Consider the following 20,526-nt stretch of genomic DNA (forward strand, 5'->3'; position numbering starts at 1 on the left):
GGGGAAAACTGTAGTGATGTGTAGTTCGTGAACGATTTGTTCAAAACGAACAAATCATCTGGGTGAACGAACTGAACTGAATCACTTACTGAAAAGAGTCGTTCATTTCTCAACTTCAGTTGCGCTCTCCTCTCTCCCGTCTCCCGTCTCTCTCTCTAGACCGTAAAAGTAACTCAAAGCCCGCCCTCCCGCTTCCTTTCATGTCAGTGATATGTACTGACTGAACCAACAGGACGGAGTCGGTCAGGAGCTCTGTGTCGCTAAAGTCCGCCCCTACTTCTCCCTCTCATGTCTCCAAAATTGAGGAAGTAGAAAATATATTATTTAACATTTAGGTGTCGCGAAAATGTATGTGCTTTTTATAGCTGCTGTCAGTTTGCAAACGGCTTTTATATCCAACTTAATTTCACTCAGCTGACTGTTTTAACATCTACTAACGATCGTGTTTCAGTCAGTACAGTGTGTGTGTGACTGAGGCTGGTGACTCGCAGTCTCGCTCGTTCACGTTCAGTCAGTGTTTCGTTCAATGAACGAACTGAACGAGAGCTCCTACATGAATCACTGACTGACTGAGAGCTCCGCCTCCGAGTCACTCTCTTCCTCTTCGTGTACTGAACGTACTGAAAAGAACGGTCGGGGAAAATAAATGTGATTGTTTTAGCAGCTTTCAGTTTGCAAACTGTAACTTTATCCAACTAAATTCTCAGCTCATTGGTTTATTATTCACCACCGGCTGTTCTCAGTACGATCGCGAGCAGAACTAAACGGTCGGCCGTGTTTCAGCTTATTAAATTCTGATTCACAGACAGAGCTGCTGAGAAGTACTGAACGATTCAGTGAACGAATCTTTTGAACGAATCACTTTACTGAACTGATTCTACTGATTCAGTACACTGAAAAGAACTGCTTTTCCCATCACTAGAAAACTGGGCAGTCACGTGACCTGAGGTATGCCTATACAAAAGAATAGGCAAAAGGAAACGTAGACCTGTCACAATTTTAGAGTCCTTATTGTGAAACTACTCCGTTTTGCGCTGTGGACCAACGTAGGTATTACACATTTTGACATGAGACTGTGTTGATCAGAGACATTGGTTAAAGTGTGTTAACATCCGTTTTGAAACCTGCTTTTTTGATTCATTTTGACAGACTGCAGTGTCCTGTTGTTGTTTTCTCTGTTGTGTTTCTTTGCTCTCCACTACAGGCAGGCTTGGTGATGATACACATCGTGGTAGTCTCCATCTTGTCCTATCTCTTCCCATGCCATATGCAAGCACGCACAAACTCATGACCTCTTGGGTACCCACTTCTTTGGACAGTAACTGTTATATATGCTGTTAGATTATATTATAAAATATAATAATCTAACAGTAACATCTTATTTCTATTTATCACTTATCTCACTCTCTACTTAATCACAATGTCAAGCAACCATCGCTTCCCCCTCTTACTTTCTCTCTTTAGTTTGAAAATACAAGTGTATATCTGTTTTTCTTTCATAACTAGGGTGCCTTTAACTGGTATCAAACGTAAAAATAACAGCTACTGTATCCATATGGGCATGTTGTATCGAAAGGTATCAAAGTAGTCAACATTTTGACAACCTTAGTTCTGTGTTTGAGTAGCATTGATTACTATTGGTGTTGCTATGAGTCAGTGCTCTGACTCACACCTTCATTAACTTTAAATGCAAATATTTATTAAATATTGATGATGTAAACATCTACAAACCCCAATTCCAGTCAAGTTGGGACGTTGTGTACAACGTAAATAAAAACAAAATACAATGATTTGAAAATCCTTTTCAACCTATATTCTATTGAATACACTACAAAGACAAGATATTGAATGATCAAACTGATACACTTTATTGTTTTTTTTGTAAATATTCACTCATTTTGAACTTGATGCCTGCAACACGTTCTAACAAAGCTGGGACAGGGGCAACAAAAGACTGGGAAAGTTGAGGAATGCTAAAAAGAACCTGTTTGGAACATTCCACAGGTGAACAGGTTAATTGGAAACAGGTAAGTGTCATGATTGGGAATAAAAGGAACAGCCCCAAAAGGTTCAGTCGTTCTCCCGAGGGAGACGAATAAAGAAACCTTGACATTGACCTTGACAAGCAAGGATGGGGCGAGGTTCACCACTTTGTGAACAACTGTTTGAGCAAATAGTCCAACAGTTTAAGAACAACTTTTCTCAACGGATTTCATCATCTACAGTCCATAATATCATCAAAAGATTCAGAGAATCTGAAGAAATCTCTGCATGTAAGAGGAAAGGCTGAAAACCAACATTTAATGCCCGTGACCTTCGACCCCTCACTGCATTAAAAAGTGACATCATTCTGTAAAGGATATCACCACGTGGGCTCAGGAACACTTAAGAAATCCATTGTCAGTTAACACAGTTTGTCACTACATCTACAAGTGCTACTTATAACTCTACCATGCAAAGCCAAAGCCATATATCAACAACACCCAGAAACACAGCCGGTTTCTCTGGGCTCGAGCTTATCTGAGATGGACTGATGCAAAGTGGAAAAGTGTGCTGTGCTCTGATGAGTCCACTTTTCAAATTATTTTTGGAAATCATAAACGTGGTGTCCTCCAGGCCAAAGAGGAAAATGACCATCCAGATTGTTATCAGCGCAAAGTTCAAAAGTCATAATCTGTGATGGTATGAGGGTGTGTTAGTGCAGATGGGTAACATGCACATCTGTGAAGGCACCATTAATGCTGAAAGGTACATATAGGCTTTGGATCAACATATGCTACCATCCAAGCAACATGTTTTTCAGGGACGTCCCTGCTTATTTCAACAAGACAATGCCAAGCCACATTCTGCATGTGTTACAACAGCGGGGCTTTGTAGTAAAAGTAAACATAAGCCGTTTTCACATATGCACTCCAGATAATATCTAGATATTTACAGGAGGACTTCTCCGGAGATTTTCCCGAACTAGCCGTTCACATATGCTCCTCACAGCGGGGGACTATCCCTGTCAAAGGGGAGGGCGCACGTGGGGATTTCCTGACGTAAGACGTGACATAAATAAACAACGCTGAAGTAGCGGCCGTAGCAACAGAGTCCGCTACACGACGCTATAATGAGAATATTTGTCTTTATATCAATACTATGTGTAATCCAATGGAATGACAACATCCACAAAAGAGAGGAGAACAACATACTGACGAACAGGAAACATTGATTGTAGTGGTCAGACACTTTAGCCGGTCACTATATAAACGTAATTCTCTTTTCATTGGCTGAAATTGAAAATCTCCGGAGTATATTCGGCCGCGTTCAGACATCAGCTCCTCCGGATTATCTGCAGAAAAAATACTAGGGGTCTGGCAGGATAAACTCCGGGTAATATCGGAGTAAAAAATATGGCTGTTGCATTCACACATACAGCTCCTCCTGGAAATCTCCGAAGTTTTTCAGGAGATTTCCGTATGTGTGAAAAGGGTTATACTGTAAGGTAAGGAGAGACTGAAGAATCTCAGAGATATGTTAATTACAGCTGACGAAAGCAAAACTGGAAAAAAGTTCAGAGAAAAGAAGGAAACACTGAAAAGTGGTCCTATCGTTCTACTTGTTGTAGTAACAAAAACAAAAAAAAGCATAACTTGACATTACAGCTGGAGAGACAGGAAATGTGGGGAGAGACTGTGGATTACATGCACTAAGCTACCAGTGTGACAATGACTGTAGCCTCTGTACATGGGGCACCTGCTGTACCAGCTGAGCTGAACCAGCACCTTTTAACTGGAATCATGGCCTGAAAAATATTAATATGTTCGTGTGATAAATATTTTTCATTTAGATACAATTTTAAACAAAGTCTACTCTTTATGTACAGAAACAAAATAGATAAACTGTCCCTATTTATGTGTTCTATTGTGCCACATAGTTGGCACAAGAATTCCCATTTAACTCCTCAGTGCAGTTGAAAACACATCTGAGTCTGTACTTTTTTTTTTTTTTACCTGTGCTGAAATGCCAATGAGCAGCAACCACTTCTGTTTTGCATCAGTGCGATAGTTGATGATCTGGCAGCCTGCCAGACTGGAATGGCGGTCAAAGACTTTGACTGGCTGAGAGTCACCCTCCATGCTCCAATGATAGACTGCATTGTCTGTGACTAGGGCAACAGTGTTTAGGGAGATCCATTTCCAGAAGCTCACGTCATCTGTCATCGTATGAGCCTTCATTTTACTCTTCATCTCAATGTTAAAGATCTGCAGGGTCTTTGCAGCTGAAAGAATTCAGAGTCAAGGTTAACAGTGAAATAGATAAACCCTGTAACTTCCTGAATAATCAAAATAATAATAATTATTACAATACTAAAGCAACCACACACAAACCACAATATATTTTGGCAGTAAAAAGCACATTTGGAAATTCAAGACTCAATTTATGCAGAAATGTTGTCAGGGTTTGGTTTGAGTGAAAAAAGACCATAACAAAAGCCAGTACCACTGTCAAGACAAGAGGCACAACCAACAAAAGGGTAACCACATTAGTGATTTATCTGCATTCAGTTAGGTCTCATGGGAAAAATAGTTGGCTTTATATGTGCAGGTTCAGCATCTAGGTGAAAAAAGCACATCTACTGCTTTAATCAATCAATCAATTTTTATTTGTATAGCGTCAACTCATAACAAGTGTGTAATCATTTAGATGTTTACTATCACTTTATTATTATTCTTTTTTTTCATAGAATAGAAAATTGTGTGTTGTTTAAATGTTGGGTTAGCCTGTAAAGTTATATGCCTGGATCTTATATTTTCCTCAGCAGTTTGTGAACAAACACACCCTCATCAATAAGGTACAGTGGTTCAATTCTGATCTACTGAATCAAACCAGATCAATAAAGGACCAAATTCTGCTTAGAACTATAGCACCCAGTGCAAGTCAAAATCACGCTTTATGTTATGTGTCCAGTTGTAACCCTGACCACCTGATGTGAAACTCTAGGCATGTTGTTGAAGTCCATATGGAATTTACATCAAATTGTGTCCTTATGGTCTGAATGCAGATTAGCAACAGAAGCACACAAATAGATATAATGAAGGGGAAGATGCACTCACACCCTTTTGTTTTTATCCTCCAGTTAAGTCTTAAGTCATTATTATGAATAATAATGTCTTGAAATCTAGATCTGGGTGTCAAACTTGCGTCCCTCATCTGGCCCACGAGATGTTTATGGGAAAGGGGGGACATTTTGAAAATTAGATTTTTATAAATCAAAATATGTTCTTTACATTTTCACCCAGCTGTTAAAAACTATGTATAATTAGCAAAGTAAGAGTTAATTATGATGATACCATAAATTAATCAAATGTTGCACTTTCAACTATATTCTCAGCAGGGAGAAACATCATAAAAAGGGCACAAGCACATTATTGCTGCTCCTGCATTATGTTAGCTCTGCAAATACATTGTTAAAAAAGAGAGAGGCAGGCACAGAATGCAACTCAAGAAAGATGGAACAAGCAGTATTACTGTTTTCTTATTTTTTCAAAACAAGTTCCCAAGATTTGATCAGAGCTACAGGACAACATCCTGATGGTTTTTACCAGTGTGTCCTGTCTTGAGAGATAAATTCATGTCTGCCTTTTTGGGACCATTTTTTATTCTATAATGCCTGGCATCAAATTACCCAAAGAAGACAGCATTTACATCAAATAAACTCTGTATGTACAGAGCAAACTTTGTCTGTGATGAACCTTAACAAGTCCAAACTATGAAGGTATTTGTGGAGCAGAACTCCAGAGCACCTGTGACAGTGGACTTTGTATTTGTAGAAAATAGTCACACAACTGTATCAGTACACTTTGAAGTCACAGATTAAAATGCTTTAGGGGTTGCAATTTTCTGTCTGTCCCACAAACACAACACAACAGTAACAACTTGTCAAATTCTTCTTTGCAGGTGCACAAATCCTTTCTCACTTATCACAAATTAGGAAACTGAAATGCTCACGTTTTTGTTACAGTTGTTGCAGTGAATATGGTGCAAAACACATTTACACACCAGTATCAAAAAATGTTAAATCAGTGTATTCATGCAGTGAGTGTAGCACACCTGTAGAATACTTTCTCACAAATATGTTTTGTTTCTTGGATTTTTTTTTCTAGCACAAACGCAAGTTGATCATTCAAAATGCTTGAATCACTACGAGTCTCGAATGCTGGTTTTCTGCTCACAAATTACAAGTTTCTTACAAGTTTGCCTTGACCACACCCAAAACAAATTTCATTCGTTCCCCAACTCCTTTTCATTCTTCTTCTTCTGAGTGCTCGGTCTCTAGCTGTCGGCACCAGGGCACCTACGAACTAGATTGGCTCAGCTTTGAACCAGAAAGCTGAGCCAAATAAAATAAAAATCATAACCAAAACCTGACTGTAAATGAAAAAGCTCAAACATAACCCCATTAAGCTAGCGAGATTCAAAGTCAATAACTTGGTGTACTATTAACAAACAATAAATATAATTTGATTGTATGTTAACAACAATAATAGCTAGCTATCCAGCACTGCCATTATTCCCAAATAAAATATCAAGATTTTCAACATATGTAGGCCTTAACGTATCAACAGGACTAAAACCCTTTTCACACATACGGAAATCTCCTGAAAAACTCTGGAGATTTGTCTACCCGGAGGTTCTTTAGGCTATGTGTGAACGCAAACAAAGCATTTTTCACCAGACCCCTAGTATTTTATCCGCAGAATATCAGAGTAAGCTGATGTCTGAACGCGGCAGCATATACTCCACAGATTTCAATTCGAGCCAATGGGACCCAAGTGACGTTTATATAGTGACCGGCTAAAGTGTCTAACCACTACAATCTCCGTGCTCTAATTAAACAGCTGCATTATGTTTTCTGTTCGTCAGTATGTTGTTCTCCTCTCTTTTGCGGATGTTGTCATTCCATTGGATTACACATAGCATTGATATAAAGACAAATATTCTCATTATAGCGTCGTGTAGCGGACTCTGTTGCTACGGCCGCTACTTCAGCGTTGTTTATTTACGTCACGTCTTACGTCGGGAAATCCCCCCGCCCCCCCTCCCCTTGACAGGGAAAGTCCCCCGCTGTGAGGAGCATATGTGAACGGCTAGTTCGGGAGAATCTCTGGAGAAGTCCTCCTGTAAATATCTAGATATTATCTGGAGTGCATATGAGAAAATGGCTTAAATGTGTTGCGTACAGGCGGCCAAAGGTATTCTGAACAGAGCACATAACAGCAAAGAATGTCACAAAACGAATGAAATAATATTTGCTTATTTACTTTAACTAAAGCATTTGCCTTTATTAAATAACACTGCTGTAACATCATCATTAATATGCAAACAGCGTTGTATTGACCAGAGACTGTAGTGTTGACAGACATGCAGTCTGAGAGTGACACCGAGCGACCATTACCCAGCTTTGATGTTGAAAATTACAATATCTAGCATTGATTCAACACAAGCTAATATATTTAACAACAATAATAATTTCATGTAAAGAAGCATAATTTAATTGCTCTAGTCATCTCCCCTCTCAGACTGCAGTCGAGATTCTTCCCCTCCCTTAGTTTTCACCAGCCAAACTTGCTGAATTCTTGGCCAGGAATCAAAGAGGGGGAACTGAAGATGACACACATGACTTGAAAGTAATTATTCAGAAATCCTTAGTGCAAACATCATTAGTACATAGTTAGTGTACACAACATGATGAGTCCACGTTGTTACGTTAAGGCTGGGGCTGACAGTAGCCGACACAGGTTTGTGAATATCTTGATATTGATTTGGGGATAATGGCAGCGCTGGATAGCTAGCTAGTATTGTTGTAAAACATACGACCAAATGATATTTACTTTGATAATAGTACGCAAAGTTTTTGTCTTAAAATCTCGCTAGCAAAGCATTAGCTTTCTGTTTCTAAGCTGATCTAATCTAGTTTGTAGACCGACTGCTAGAGACTCAGCACTCAGAAGAAGAACGAAAAAGGAGTTAGGGGGACCAATGAAATCTGTTTGGGGGTTGGACAAGGCAAACTCTACAGGTGCACAAATCATTTTTACACCATATATCTCAGTAATTGTTGAGCAAAGGTGATTTGTGATCCTGTAGAGGCAGGGGTGGCGCGTACTTGAAATATGTGAGCAGAAAACCAGCATTTGAGACTCATAGCGGCTGATTCAAGCTGTTGCAGTTATTGCCCTGTTGTATGTTCGTGCTAATATCCAAGAAAAAAGTATTTGTTAGAAAGTATTCTAAAGGTGTGCTACTCTCGTTGCATGAATTCATCATGTGCTGATTTGTGGATGTGCACATTTTGTCAATGAGTTGAAAGTTTTTGATACGGGTGTGCAAATGTGTTGCACCATATTTGATGCAACAACTGTAGCAAAAATGTAAGCGTTTCATTTTTCTAATTTGTGATTTGTGAGGTTTTTTGCACCTGCAATGAAGAATTTGATGCGGTGTTAGTGTTGTTTTGTGTTTATGGGAGACACAGAAAATTGTAAAAGTTTGCAACTCCTAAAGCATTTTTCTCTGACTTTAAATGAACTGATACACATGTAGGCCTTTTCTACAAGTACAAGTTCCACTGTCACAGGTGCTCAGGAGTTTAGCTCCAGAAATACCTTCAAACAAAACTCACACATCTTTAGAACATGAAAAACGTAACTGCTCAGAAACTAATCCCTGACAGGAACATTTTAGGTGTCAAGCAGCAAGTGAAAATGTAGGTGTTCATTTCCACTTATAGACCCTAACACACCAAGCAGACGGCAAAGAACTAGTGGAGACGAAGGCTGCCTGTGGCGTCGCCTCTCGCCTTGGCCAAAAAGTTGCACTTGAACACATCTCAAAGACTCAGCTCGTTCGTTCTGCGCATGTGAGGGGTGGAGGTAGCTTGTTGCTATGATGCGAGAAGACAATTTTCACACCGCTGTCGTGCACCACTCGTATTATAGGTAGCCTACTAATGGAGAATAATGTCTGATAAAAAGTAGAAAATGGTGCTGGCGTTGTCAGCTTCTAGTCTTAGTAGAAATAGAAAAGAAGAGGCGGAGGAGACAAATAAGGAGAAACTGCACTAATGGGTGAAAGCATGGATACTACAGCGACATGCTCAAGGGGCTTTCCTGAACCTGTGAGGAGAGCTGGAGTCTGGAGCTGTTGTCGAATCGGCCAAAAAGGCAGACGGGTAGCGATTACGGCTGCACGATATTGGAAAAAACTGACTTTGCAATATTTTTTTTCCCTGCGATATATGTTGCGATATGACCATCTCTCTTGGCGTCTATGGTACCACTCTGAAACAAAACCGTCAGAAATGTTTGGACACTTTATTGTTTTGTAAATATTCACTCATTTTGAACTTGATGCCTGCAACACGTTCTAACAAAGCTGGGACAGGGGCAACAAAAGACTGGGAAAGTTGAGGAATGCTAAAAAAAACCTGTTTGGAACATTCCACAGGTGAACAGGTTAATTGCAAACAGGTAAGTGTCATGATTGGGAATAAAAGGAACAGCCCCAAAAGGTTCAGTCGTTCTCCCGAGGGAGACGAATAAAGAAACCTTGACATTGACCTTGACAAGCAAGGATGGGGCGAGGTTCACCACTTTGTGAACAACTGTTTGAGCAAATAGTCCAACAGTTTAAGAAAAACTTTTCTCAACGGATTTCATCATCTACAGTCCATAATATCATCAAAAGATTCAGAGAATCTGAAGAAATCTCTGCATGTAAGAGGAAAGGCTGAAAACCAACATTTAATGCCCGTGACCTTCGACCCCTCACTGCATTAAAAAGTGACATCATTCTGTAAAGGATATCACCACGTGGGCTCAGGAACACTTAAGAAATCCATTGTCAGTTAACACAGTTTGTCACTACATCTACAAGTGCTACTTATAACTCTACCATGCAAAGCCAAAGCCATATATCAACAACACCCAGAAACACAGCCGGTTTCTCTGGGCTCGAGCTTATCTGAGATGGACTGATGCAAAGTGGAAAAGTGTGCTGTGCTCTGATGAGTCCACTTTTCAAATTTTCATTATGAAGCGCAAAATACGACAACGGAGACCCCGGACTGTTGAGCAACCGAAGTCGTACATCAAGCAAGAATGGGAAAGAATTCCACAAAGTTTCAACAATTTCTCCTCAGACGCTTATTAAGTGTTGTTAAAGGGATACTTCACCCGTTGAAACATGAATCTGTATTGACATTGGGTCATATCTGTAGTAGAAATGTGAGATACATTTTGAAGTTGGTGCCTTCTTGACCGAGAAAAGGCAGAAAGTGTCTTTTTGGCTCATGTAAATGAAAGACAACAAATCCCAGAATGCACAGCAACGCAGGCCACTCCCACTAAGCTCCTCTATTTACAGACATGTACTTCAAAACATAAGGCCGTTTCCTCAACTGATTCAGAGATTTCTTCCAGAATTGATCTTGTAAATTCCTGTCAGAAAACAGACTCTATGTCTGTGTCCATAGACAAACAGTGAGAGCACCGACACTACCAGTCCGCCCCAGCTCGAGCCGGCCCCAGCTCCTCGTCCTCACCGCCGCCGACAGGCAGGCCTTATGTCTTGGCTGCTGAGCTGGCAGCGTCCAGCGGCGTCCAGCAATATAGCCGCGAGACGGTTGCTTGCGGCGGCCGCAGCAGCCAAAACAACAACAACAAGACCAGCCTGTCGGCAGCAGCCATCTCGCCGCTATATTTATATTTTTTCGCCATTATCAGCTTTCTCCATAGAGCCTGTTATCATAGCTTCCAAGCAATATGGTGGACATTAAGTTTCGATTCTGGGAGTGAGTTCCCACCCACTGACCTGTGATTGGTCTGTAGCTTCAGTGGTCAAAAATATGAGGAACTAGCGTTGTAGTGATGCAAAAATTGTCATTTTGCGTCACTGGAAGCTCCTTTTCAGACTTAGAAATACAAAGATTTCCCATCTCGAGAAAATGAGGGCGGGATGCACGACCATTCAAAAATACTACCAGGTTTCTAATGATACAAAGCTTAATGGGTGAAGTATCCCTTTAAAGGAAAGGTGATGTAACACAGTGGTAAACATGCCCCTGTCCCAGCTTTTTTGTAACAGGCATCAAGTTCAAAATGAGTGAATATTTGTAAAAAAAACAAACAATGAAGTTTATCAGTTTGAACATTAAATATCTTGACGTTGTCTTGACATTCAATTGAAGATAGGCTGAAAACGATTTGCAAATCATTGGAATTGGGGTTTGTATTTAAATGAATTCTCATCTAGATCTATTAGTAATGTGAATGGGCTTATACAGGCTACATAAACTTCATTGAAAGGTTCAAATGTATTTTGTGGCATCAGACAGATTTTCTTTTTTTTGGGGGGGGGGGGGGACTGCCAGCAAAAATGGCTCTTTTGATAGAAAAGGTTACCGATCCCTGCAATAACCCAAATCAGACGAAATGATGTTATTCCAGACATACTTCTTTTGTAGATGAATCATGGAAAAAAAAGAACTGGATGAATTTTCCTTTCTTAACAATCAGCAAAGGAGTTGTATGAGTTGAATGACGTTTTGAGTTAATTTCCCTTACTGCCCATCGCACATCCTGTGATGTGACTATTGCTCCAGTCCCTCCAGGATTTTGTGGACTTTTTGGGGGATTGTTGCGGCCTAAAATGCAACTTTAAAAAAAAAATTGCAATGCAAGTTGCAATGTTTTTAGATGGGTTTTTTTGCAATTAAATTGCGGCAGCAAGCGAAATTTGCAACAATAGTTACAATTTTTTTTTACTGTAAAAAATAGAGACTTTTCATTATTACACTTATTTTCTTACACAGGCTTTGATGTGATTGAGTGATGCCTAGATTTTAACCTGAGCAGAGCCATTAGCTTTGTGAAGTTACATATTCCTCTGCTTCACTCAGTGAAGTCTCTCTCTCTCTCACTATTTTCATTAATACACACACACACACACACCCCGTTTGTTTTGCATTCAGACAAGCTCTATCCATGCTTATTTATTTAACTCTAAATAACTAACTATCTAACTAAGGTTGCGGTTATTGGACAAAATTGCAAGGTCGGGGGGATTGGTTGAATTTGCGTTAATTGTTGCGATGGCCACAAGAGCCGGCAAAAACTAGGGCGACGACCGTTCACCGACGGTCCAACTAGGACCAACGGCCAACGATCTCCTTGGTGTGTCAGGGCCTTAAGTTCTACTTTTTTATTTGTTGCTACAAACCCCAAATCTCTCCCATCTTCTATCATTATTGTACTCATAAAAAAAATGGGTTGCTATAGTCGTGAACAGCAAAATTTATAATATACTGTGTGAGTGAATAATCACAAAGACATTTAAGTCATCATTAGTGAATGACAAAACCTTCAAATTAGAAATAGATGGGGTTTTTTTTTTACATTTTGCAGAGATAGCATAATGTTTTCTGCATAACTTTTTCAGACTTGTTCATGTTTACCCCTCTGCTTGATGTACTTTTACATTTTTATGTGTTAACATGCAGTGCTAACTGATAGGTACAAATAACTTATATTTAATTATTTATAATAATAATCAGCCAGCAGCCTATATCCATGTGTTGAGTTATAGTGATGTTGGCAAAAAAGTCCAGCCCCCATTTGAACAAATCCGTCCCCCTACCAAATATGAGTTTGACACCCCTGATCTATATGGTGAGGTATTAGTGGTGCAAAGGATCATACCCCAAAATTCAAATATGTGATCTGTGCATTGCTGTAAAAAATGTATAAAGGTGTAAAATACATTTACAACCAATGAATACCAATACAGAGTGAATGATCACAGCATTTAAACTGTGTGTGTAGGCACTCTGTAGAAATATTAAGACGTTTCTTAAAGTGTTCTTGAAATTTCATTGTGGTTGTCTACTTTGTATCAAACAGTGTTTTGACTTTCTCCTTTTACTCTACACTTGTTTTTATCTACACTTGTTTTTGTATATAACAACAGACGGATTTATTTTTGGTGTTTCTAATGTTGATTTACATAGTTGGGTGTAACAAATACTGTTACAGAAATGATGTTTATTTTTCTGTGTTTAGACTGTTGTACTCAGACTTTTTTTAAATAACTAACTATCCTACTAAAAAGTTTGTTCAGATGTATCTGACTTGCTTGACATTATAGTTGGACTAGTAAAGTATAGTGTATAGTGAAGAAAGGTAAGGATGGAATAAGTTATTGAGATGCATTGTGAGTCAAGCTGCCTAAATGCAGTCACAGCTAGCTCAGGAGTGGAATAAATCATTTACTTTCAGGCCAATCCTAATGCAAAAAATGTTCTGTTCAGTCCAGTGTCGCAAAACTCTGAAACCCTATTGTGTATGGTGAAATTTCTGAGCAAATTTCTTTTTCTATTTTTTGTAGAGCACATTTTAAAATAATGTAAATTAACCGGTCTCTGCTGGCTGACATCATATACGTCGACTATATAATATTTATTCATGAACTGGATCATAGAGTGTTGTTAAAAGGCAGATGAATATCTTTATTTATTTATTTTTTTAAAGGAAAAATGTTTGTCTCCAGGATTTCCATGAATATATAAGTCAACTTCTGGGAGGCATTCACCAGGGCAATGAATCAAGCTGAACTATTGTCCAAGATAACTAAAAAGTACATGCATGCAACTGCTTTGGGGTCAAATTATTATGTAAACCTTAACTTTTTGATAACTTTAACATTTTTGATAATGGAAGGAAGGTTCTTTATACAATTTACAACATTAGTTCTGAGAATCCTAATCATATTTTAGCAGAATTGGTATTGTACCCTTACATATCCCTAAATTAATCGATATCGAATGGAATCGGGAATTGAATCAAATTGGGAACTTGTGAATCAAATCGATCCAAGCAATCAGTGGTGATACCCAGTCCTACTCGGAAGATTAATAAAGTATATCATCTTCTTCTTACAATTTCATACTCTTTCCCATCTTTGCTGTGCACAAGATTTGTTTGAAAATAATAAAAGGTCGGCCTGGTATTGACACCTGTCCCAAATAAAGGAAGAGTCATTTCATTGACTGAAGTTAATAAAAGCCTGGCTGTTCATAGAATAGTTATGGTATTCAGTGTAGTATAAGGGGAAAAAACACTCCTTTAAACTGACTTCATTTGTATATTCCCTGCTTCTTATCATTTAAATAACTAACGGTCCAGCAGGTGGCAGAGGCCAGAACTCTGAACAAACTGGTTTCAATAATGACCAACTCCACTCACCCACTCCACGCCCTGAAGGTGAACAAGAGCAGCACCTTCAGTCAGAGACTGATTGCACCAATGTGCAAAACTGAGAGATACAGAAAGTCTTGTATACCAGCTGCTATAAGGTTTTATAATGCACAAAAATAACTTTGCACTTTTAAAAAAAAAATTTTTTTTATTGTATTTTAACTTTAACTTAAGTATGGAAGCTATCTTATGAAATGTGTGGTGTTCTCTCTGTCTTGAAGCTGTTGTGGCACTGTAATTTCCTGTAAAGGATTATTAAAGGATCTATCTATCTATAAAAGCATTCATAGAATGAATTAATTTGCAAACATTTCAATACGGTGAATACAGGTTAACACTTTACAACTCATAAAATGTAAAATTCAACTCACCGTCTGCAAACATAAGAAGCAGTAGGAAATGAAAAGAGCAAAAACAAGCAAAATAGACAAAGCATTCATGACAGCATGACATTTCACTTCTACTGGTGCTGAGGTTTTAAATGATTCTTTTTTTAAACAGTATCTTGTATTGCACATTCAAACTTCTTACACTTCACTTTAGTTAATTGACCTTTCTGACAAACACAAATGGAGTGGTCTGCATATGAACATAAAAAAGAGGCAGTCTATAACAATTACATAACTGACTGACAACACAAACACAATTAATATAAATGATCCTATGTTTTCAAACCCACCATTTCTATTTGCTTCCAGAAGCACTAAACACTTCTCTATAGCTTGCGCATGAGGCATGAAGTGATAACCGTGCTACATATTCATTGTAGCAGAGCTTACCTTTAAGGGCAATTACTTTGCTGGCAGGATTCATGATGGCACTGTCTGCCGAGATGGGCCTGCGTATGGGGTTGTTGGGGTCTGCCAAATCAATGATGACAACCTGGGCCTGCTCACCTACTTTCTCCCTTATACAGATGAACTTGTCCGACTCCATGGTAAGAGTACTGAATCCAATGTTGGCTGGGTTAATTCCCAGGTTCTGGAGCTGAAATATAAGAAAAGATAAGATACGATGTTTATTGTCACTGTACATGTACAACGAAATATTGTTGGAGCAAGCCTGCAGATGCCTAATATCAGAAATATACAAATATACAAATACTAAAACCAAATATTCAAATAAGAAATACAATTAAATAATACGATATAGTATACAATATACAATTAATTTGGAGGTGACAGGTAATAAATATATATTTTTATTTTTTATTATTTTATATATATACATATAGATATATATATATATATATATATATATATATATATATATATATGTATAAAAGCATATGCAGTGTTAGTAGCAGTTCATGCCCTACACTGTTAAATATGAAGAATTATAAGATCAGTGCATATAGTACAGGACTTAAATTGTGGTTTTGACAGTGTTGGCTTACTCAACCCACCAGCCAAGGTGGCAGGTAGGTTGAGCAAATAATCAGCCCAACAGAGGAATTTGTTATGGACAACTTCCCAGAGTCCTAGGGAGCGGTCACACTGGCAATCCGTACCGTGCCTCAGCACGCTTCACCAATGAAGTCCAGTTCATTTGACCAGTGTGACCGCTCCGTACCGTGGTCAAGCAGGATACACATCCTTGGCCCTGGCACGTTTCAGAGAGGTGTGCTTCAGCACGGTACAGTTCATGCACTAGCACAAGCAGGCCCAGTTTGCTCTTACTGTTTGCCTATGGACACAGACATAGAGTCTGTTTTCTGACAGGAATTTACAAGATTAATTCTGGAAGAAATCTCGGAATCAGTTGAGGAAACGGCCTTATGTGTTGAAGTATATTTACTTCAACACATAAGGCCGTTTCCTCAACTGTCTGTAAATAGAGGAGTTTAGTGGGAGTGGCCTGCGTTGCTGTGCATTCTGGGATTTGGTGTCTTTCATCCACATGAGCCAAAAAGACACTTTCTGCCTTTTCTCAGTCAAGAAGGCACCAACTTCAAAATGTATCTCACATTTCTACTACATATATGACCCAATGTCAATACAGATTCATGTTTCAACGGGTGAAGTATCCCTGTAAGTGTTTTGTGTTCAAGGCTCATAACTCGCATACCATTATCCTTAGGAAAGTAATATTCGCACAACATGTTCGTCGGATTAAACTGATCGCTTGCTGTGCTGTAAACTGCATTCAATTTAGAGGTTCGCTACTCTAAACTAGGGATGTTAATGATTAATCGTTAATCGATTATTCGCTGTTAAGAATTTAACCGATTAAAAATGTATTCACCGAGAAGCTGTTTACAATTTTACTGGCAGTCACATGTAATACCATTTTATACCAAAAGAGGGCGTCCGTCACCTTTGCAACTAAGAAAATGACTGTTTTAGGCTTCTGTTATAGGCCCTGACACAACAAGCAGACGGCAAAGAACTAGTGGCGATGAAGGCCGCCGACGAAGGTAGAGTAGAGTATTTTATGAGCTCACACCTCACTCCTGAACATGCAGCTTTGCAAATTTGCCTAAAAAAACAAAATAATTAAGTGTATTGTGAAGAGGCTCAAATGGTTTTATTTCACTTTAATACAGAACTTTATGTTGATTTTAAAAAAGGAGTTTCATTCGGTCAGCCTTGTTAGTATAGAAACAGCAGTAGCGCACGATTGGTATTGTTTTGTTAGCAGCGCCGTTAAATAAGGAGCATCAAAAGAGAGAGAGCCTTGTTGTTTTATTAGTTCAAACTGATAGTATTTAATTAATTAATGTTTCAAGTAACTACTGTGGTGCCTAAGCTCTACTCTTTTTTCCAGATAATTATTAAAGAAAATTAACGGATATTCAAAAAGAGTTACATGAAGGACTGATTACAGAGGAGGATCTTCTGATATAATCTTCTGATATAATGTCCTTTAAAGCAGGCAGAACTCCTTGTTTAGATGGAATACCCGTAGAAGTTTATCAGAAATGTTTCGGCTTAATTAAGAACCCATTACTTTCCTGTTTTAATTGTACATATAATGTTGGATAACTGTCAAATTCTCAAAAAGAGGGCCTCATTTCACTACTTCTAAAACAGAAAACCCAATGGTCAATATAAGGACCCAGTAGATCCTGGAGACCAACCACACTCCAATGCTATGATGTTAAGATACTTGCAAAGTGCATAGCCCATAGATTGAAAAAAGTGTTGTCTAATATTATTCATCAGGATCAATCAGGCTTTATGCAGGTTCCCTTCATTGGTAATAACATAAGACAATTGTTGAAAGTTATGGAAAATTGTTAATTAAAGATATTTTTTACTGATTTGGAGAAGGCTTTTCAAAAAATGTATTTGGATATTATTTTGAAGTGTTTGGGATTTTTTAATTTCAGTGAATCATTGATTAATTGGATTAGAGTACTATATAATGGTACCAGCTGCAAAATTATTAATATTTGATAAGTCTCGGTCTGTTTATGTCCCTCCCTAGCCCATCACGGCCCTTTTTTAAGACTCTTGAACAAAAGATTCTTGGATTCCTCTGGAGTCATAAACCGGAAAGAATTAAACATAGTGTCATATTTAATAATAATTATGAATCAGGTGAGTTAAAACTACATAATCTTGAAGTATTATGCTTTACTTTAAAGGCCACCTTTGTTAAAAAAAAAAGTACTTGCACATGGATTGGTTTTTATCCAAGCTGTTGGAAGGTATTCATCCTCTGTTCCAAAGAAGGCTTTACTCTTTTTTTCAAATCCAACCTCGTCATACAGGTTTAGTGGAGAACTTACTGGGAAACTTATCTGTATTTTTGAAAGCGGTAATGCAGAGTTGGTTATGTTTTTAATTTAATCTTGTACTTTTGTATATCTTTTTTTATCCTAATATTTGTAATTTTGTATTGTATTTTTAAATCTTTTTATACTTAGCTTGCAGCGTAAACCGTGGAGAAACGTTTTTTTGGTTTTTTTTCTGTATGTCTAGCACTTGTGAAAAAATTGGCAATAACTTGACATTAACTTGACTTTGATTTAATCCTCCAGTGGGAAGAAATTAGGTTTTGCATCAGGTTATATGGTTTAATTCTAATATTTTAATAAGGGAAGCCAGTTTTTTAGAAAGAAACTCTTTGAACAGGGTGTTTTGTATATAAATGACCTTGTTAATGAAGAGCAACAAATTTACTGAAATGTATGGCACTATTTGTTCCTTCCAATCCTTTAATCAACTGTGTTCTGTTCTTTAAATACATTTGATAAGAAAAAATAATGATGGAAATTTACAAACTGTTAGTTTGTCAATCAGCTATAAAAAAAAAATCACAGATGGTTACAAAACAGGAAACGAACCGAAACATATATAACTTCCATTTAACACGCTGGTCCTTGGGATATATTCCACACACTACCTTTAAAAAATGGGAGGATACTTTAGACTGCCCTACACCGTGGAAAGTGTTTTTTGGTTCGATATATAAAACAGCTGTTGACTCATTCACAAGTTACTTTCAATCAAAAATTATTTATAACTTTCTTGCTACTAGAAAAATGTTAAATATTTGGGGTATTAGAAAATCAGATTAATGTAGGTTTTGTTAGAATCTGAGTCAACAGTACATCTTTTTTGGTATTGTTATATGATATCTACATTTTGGGAAGATGTTCAAAAATGTACTTGAAAATTAGTTTATATACCTGGAGCTGGATCTATTTTCTGTGATGTTGGGGGATGTCACAGAAACAAGGACCTATACCGTTCATCTAATTATATTATAGGGGGAAAGGTTAATTTACAAGGTAACTGGAGTAGAATCCTATACAGATTTAAGGGTTTGGGTGGTTAGAGTATGCTTTAAGTTGTTTTAATTGAAGAATGTGCAATTTTTTGATCAAGTAGATGTCGCCCTTGAGCACCAGCATTAAAGCAAAAACACAACAAAACAAACTGCTGTTTGACACCTCCTCTATTCTGAAGCCTCTGCACTCCTCCAGCAGCACACCTCCAACCCCTCTCCAATCACGATCACATGAAGGAGTTATGAATTAGAACACACCATAACTAATCACCATTAAGCACAAGAGGCAGACAAAATTGTCCTTTGCTCGAGCTGCAACTGCCTGCGGCGCGCATTGTTGTGTTAGCATGCTAATGTTAGCACACTTTGGTTAACTCAAAGCTTTATATTGCACATAAATTGACACAGAATGATCATGATCTAAAGACAACTTACATGACATCAAAATTTGCAGTGAGTAGGCTAGTTTATTCTTCTTTTCTCTAGACCTTGACTTAAACAGCTGTCCAAACATGATGTAAACACGACTCTGACAAAAGTTCAGCTGGCAGGACTCACGCTTCTCACTCATTGTAGACAGTCTGACTCAGAGACACATTTATGTTTTTGTAAAATGTTGCTCTTTCTTCCTTGAAGATGAAGATTTCATACCATTTAAGGGGGCGCTGCAGTAACTATAATACATGTGTATTTCAAAATTAGTTTTTCTTTTTAAACTTGAAAAATAACTTCCTCTACATAATTTTCCTGAAATACTTGCTTATGGTTCTTTTTGCTCCACCATGTGGCTGTTGGCAACACACTTGTGCTTTCTTTAGTGAACTTATACTTTAAGGTTGTACCAATTGACAGATGATTGCCTACAGGTGGTGCTCAAGGACTTTAAATATTTTAGCTGCAGATTGGAGGTAGAAAAAGCTGCAAAAGAGACTGTGGTAGCGATGGCTGCAACAGCCATGTCTGTTTTGGTAGCTGCTAATGCTCACAGCTTTGCCAGCTCTCACACTGCAATTTCTTCAGTTTTTTAAAATCATTCACCAGAAACACAAGTGTATTAACTTTATTGAGATTGAGTATATCGAGTATTATGTTAATAACGTCAATAATAAAAATATTCAATAGTAGATAATAAGATAATAATGTTAGGCTACCGATGAACAGAACACACTGTCAGTAAAATCAGCATCCCGTTTCATTAACATTTTGCTCAGTGCATGGACCTAATTATCCTGGGGGTCTTCCATAAACATAGCTAAAGAAAGCCAAGCTCACTTGTCAGACTGAAACTAATTCCATCTCCCAAATAAGCCTCGAGTGGTTCCATGAACACAATCCAGCCTTAATTAATCAGGACTTACTCAAGTCAGGCTTGCATAGTCTCGCTTTGTGCACGCACCTGATGTTTACAAGAAGCCCAAATGAATGGATGAATGAAAATACGATCAAATGAGTCACACAGAGGGGAGAGTAAGAGCAACGTTTTTTCAACAGC

The 20,526-nt window shown here is 38.1% G+C and overlaps 1 protein-coding gene across 6 annotated transcripts in view; it reads right to left on the reverse strand.

The window, feature by feature from the left end:
- Window positions 1-20,526, reverse strand: part of LOC132979983 (clathrin heavy chain 1-like) — an 82,308-nt gene that overhangs the window by 51,573 nt on the left and 10,209 nt on the right. For 5 of the 6 annotated variants that reach the window (XM_061045807.1, XM_061045808.1, XM_061045806.1 and 2 more), the window contains exons 2-3: window positions 15,077-15,284; window positions 3,996-4,264 (exon numbers count right to left, since the gene is read on the reverse strand). In XM_061045807.1, the coding sequence (XP_060901790.1) occupies window positions 3,996-4,264; window positions 15,077-15,284 (477 nt within the window). Of the gene's footprint in view, window positions 1-3,995; window positions 4,265-15,076; window positions 15,285-20,526 lie in introns of those variants that run through there. The other variant, XM_061045812.1, reaches the window with a different exon arrangement.

This window comes from Labrus mixtus, chromosome 9 (assembly GCF_963584025.1).
Source record: "Labrus mixtus chromosome 9, fLabMix1.1, whole genome shotgun sequence".
Taxonomy (NCBI): domain Eukaryota; kingdom Metazoa; phylum Chordata; class Actinopteri; order Labriformes; family Labridae; genus Labrus; species Labrus mixtus.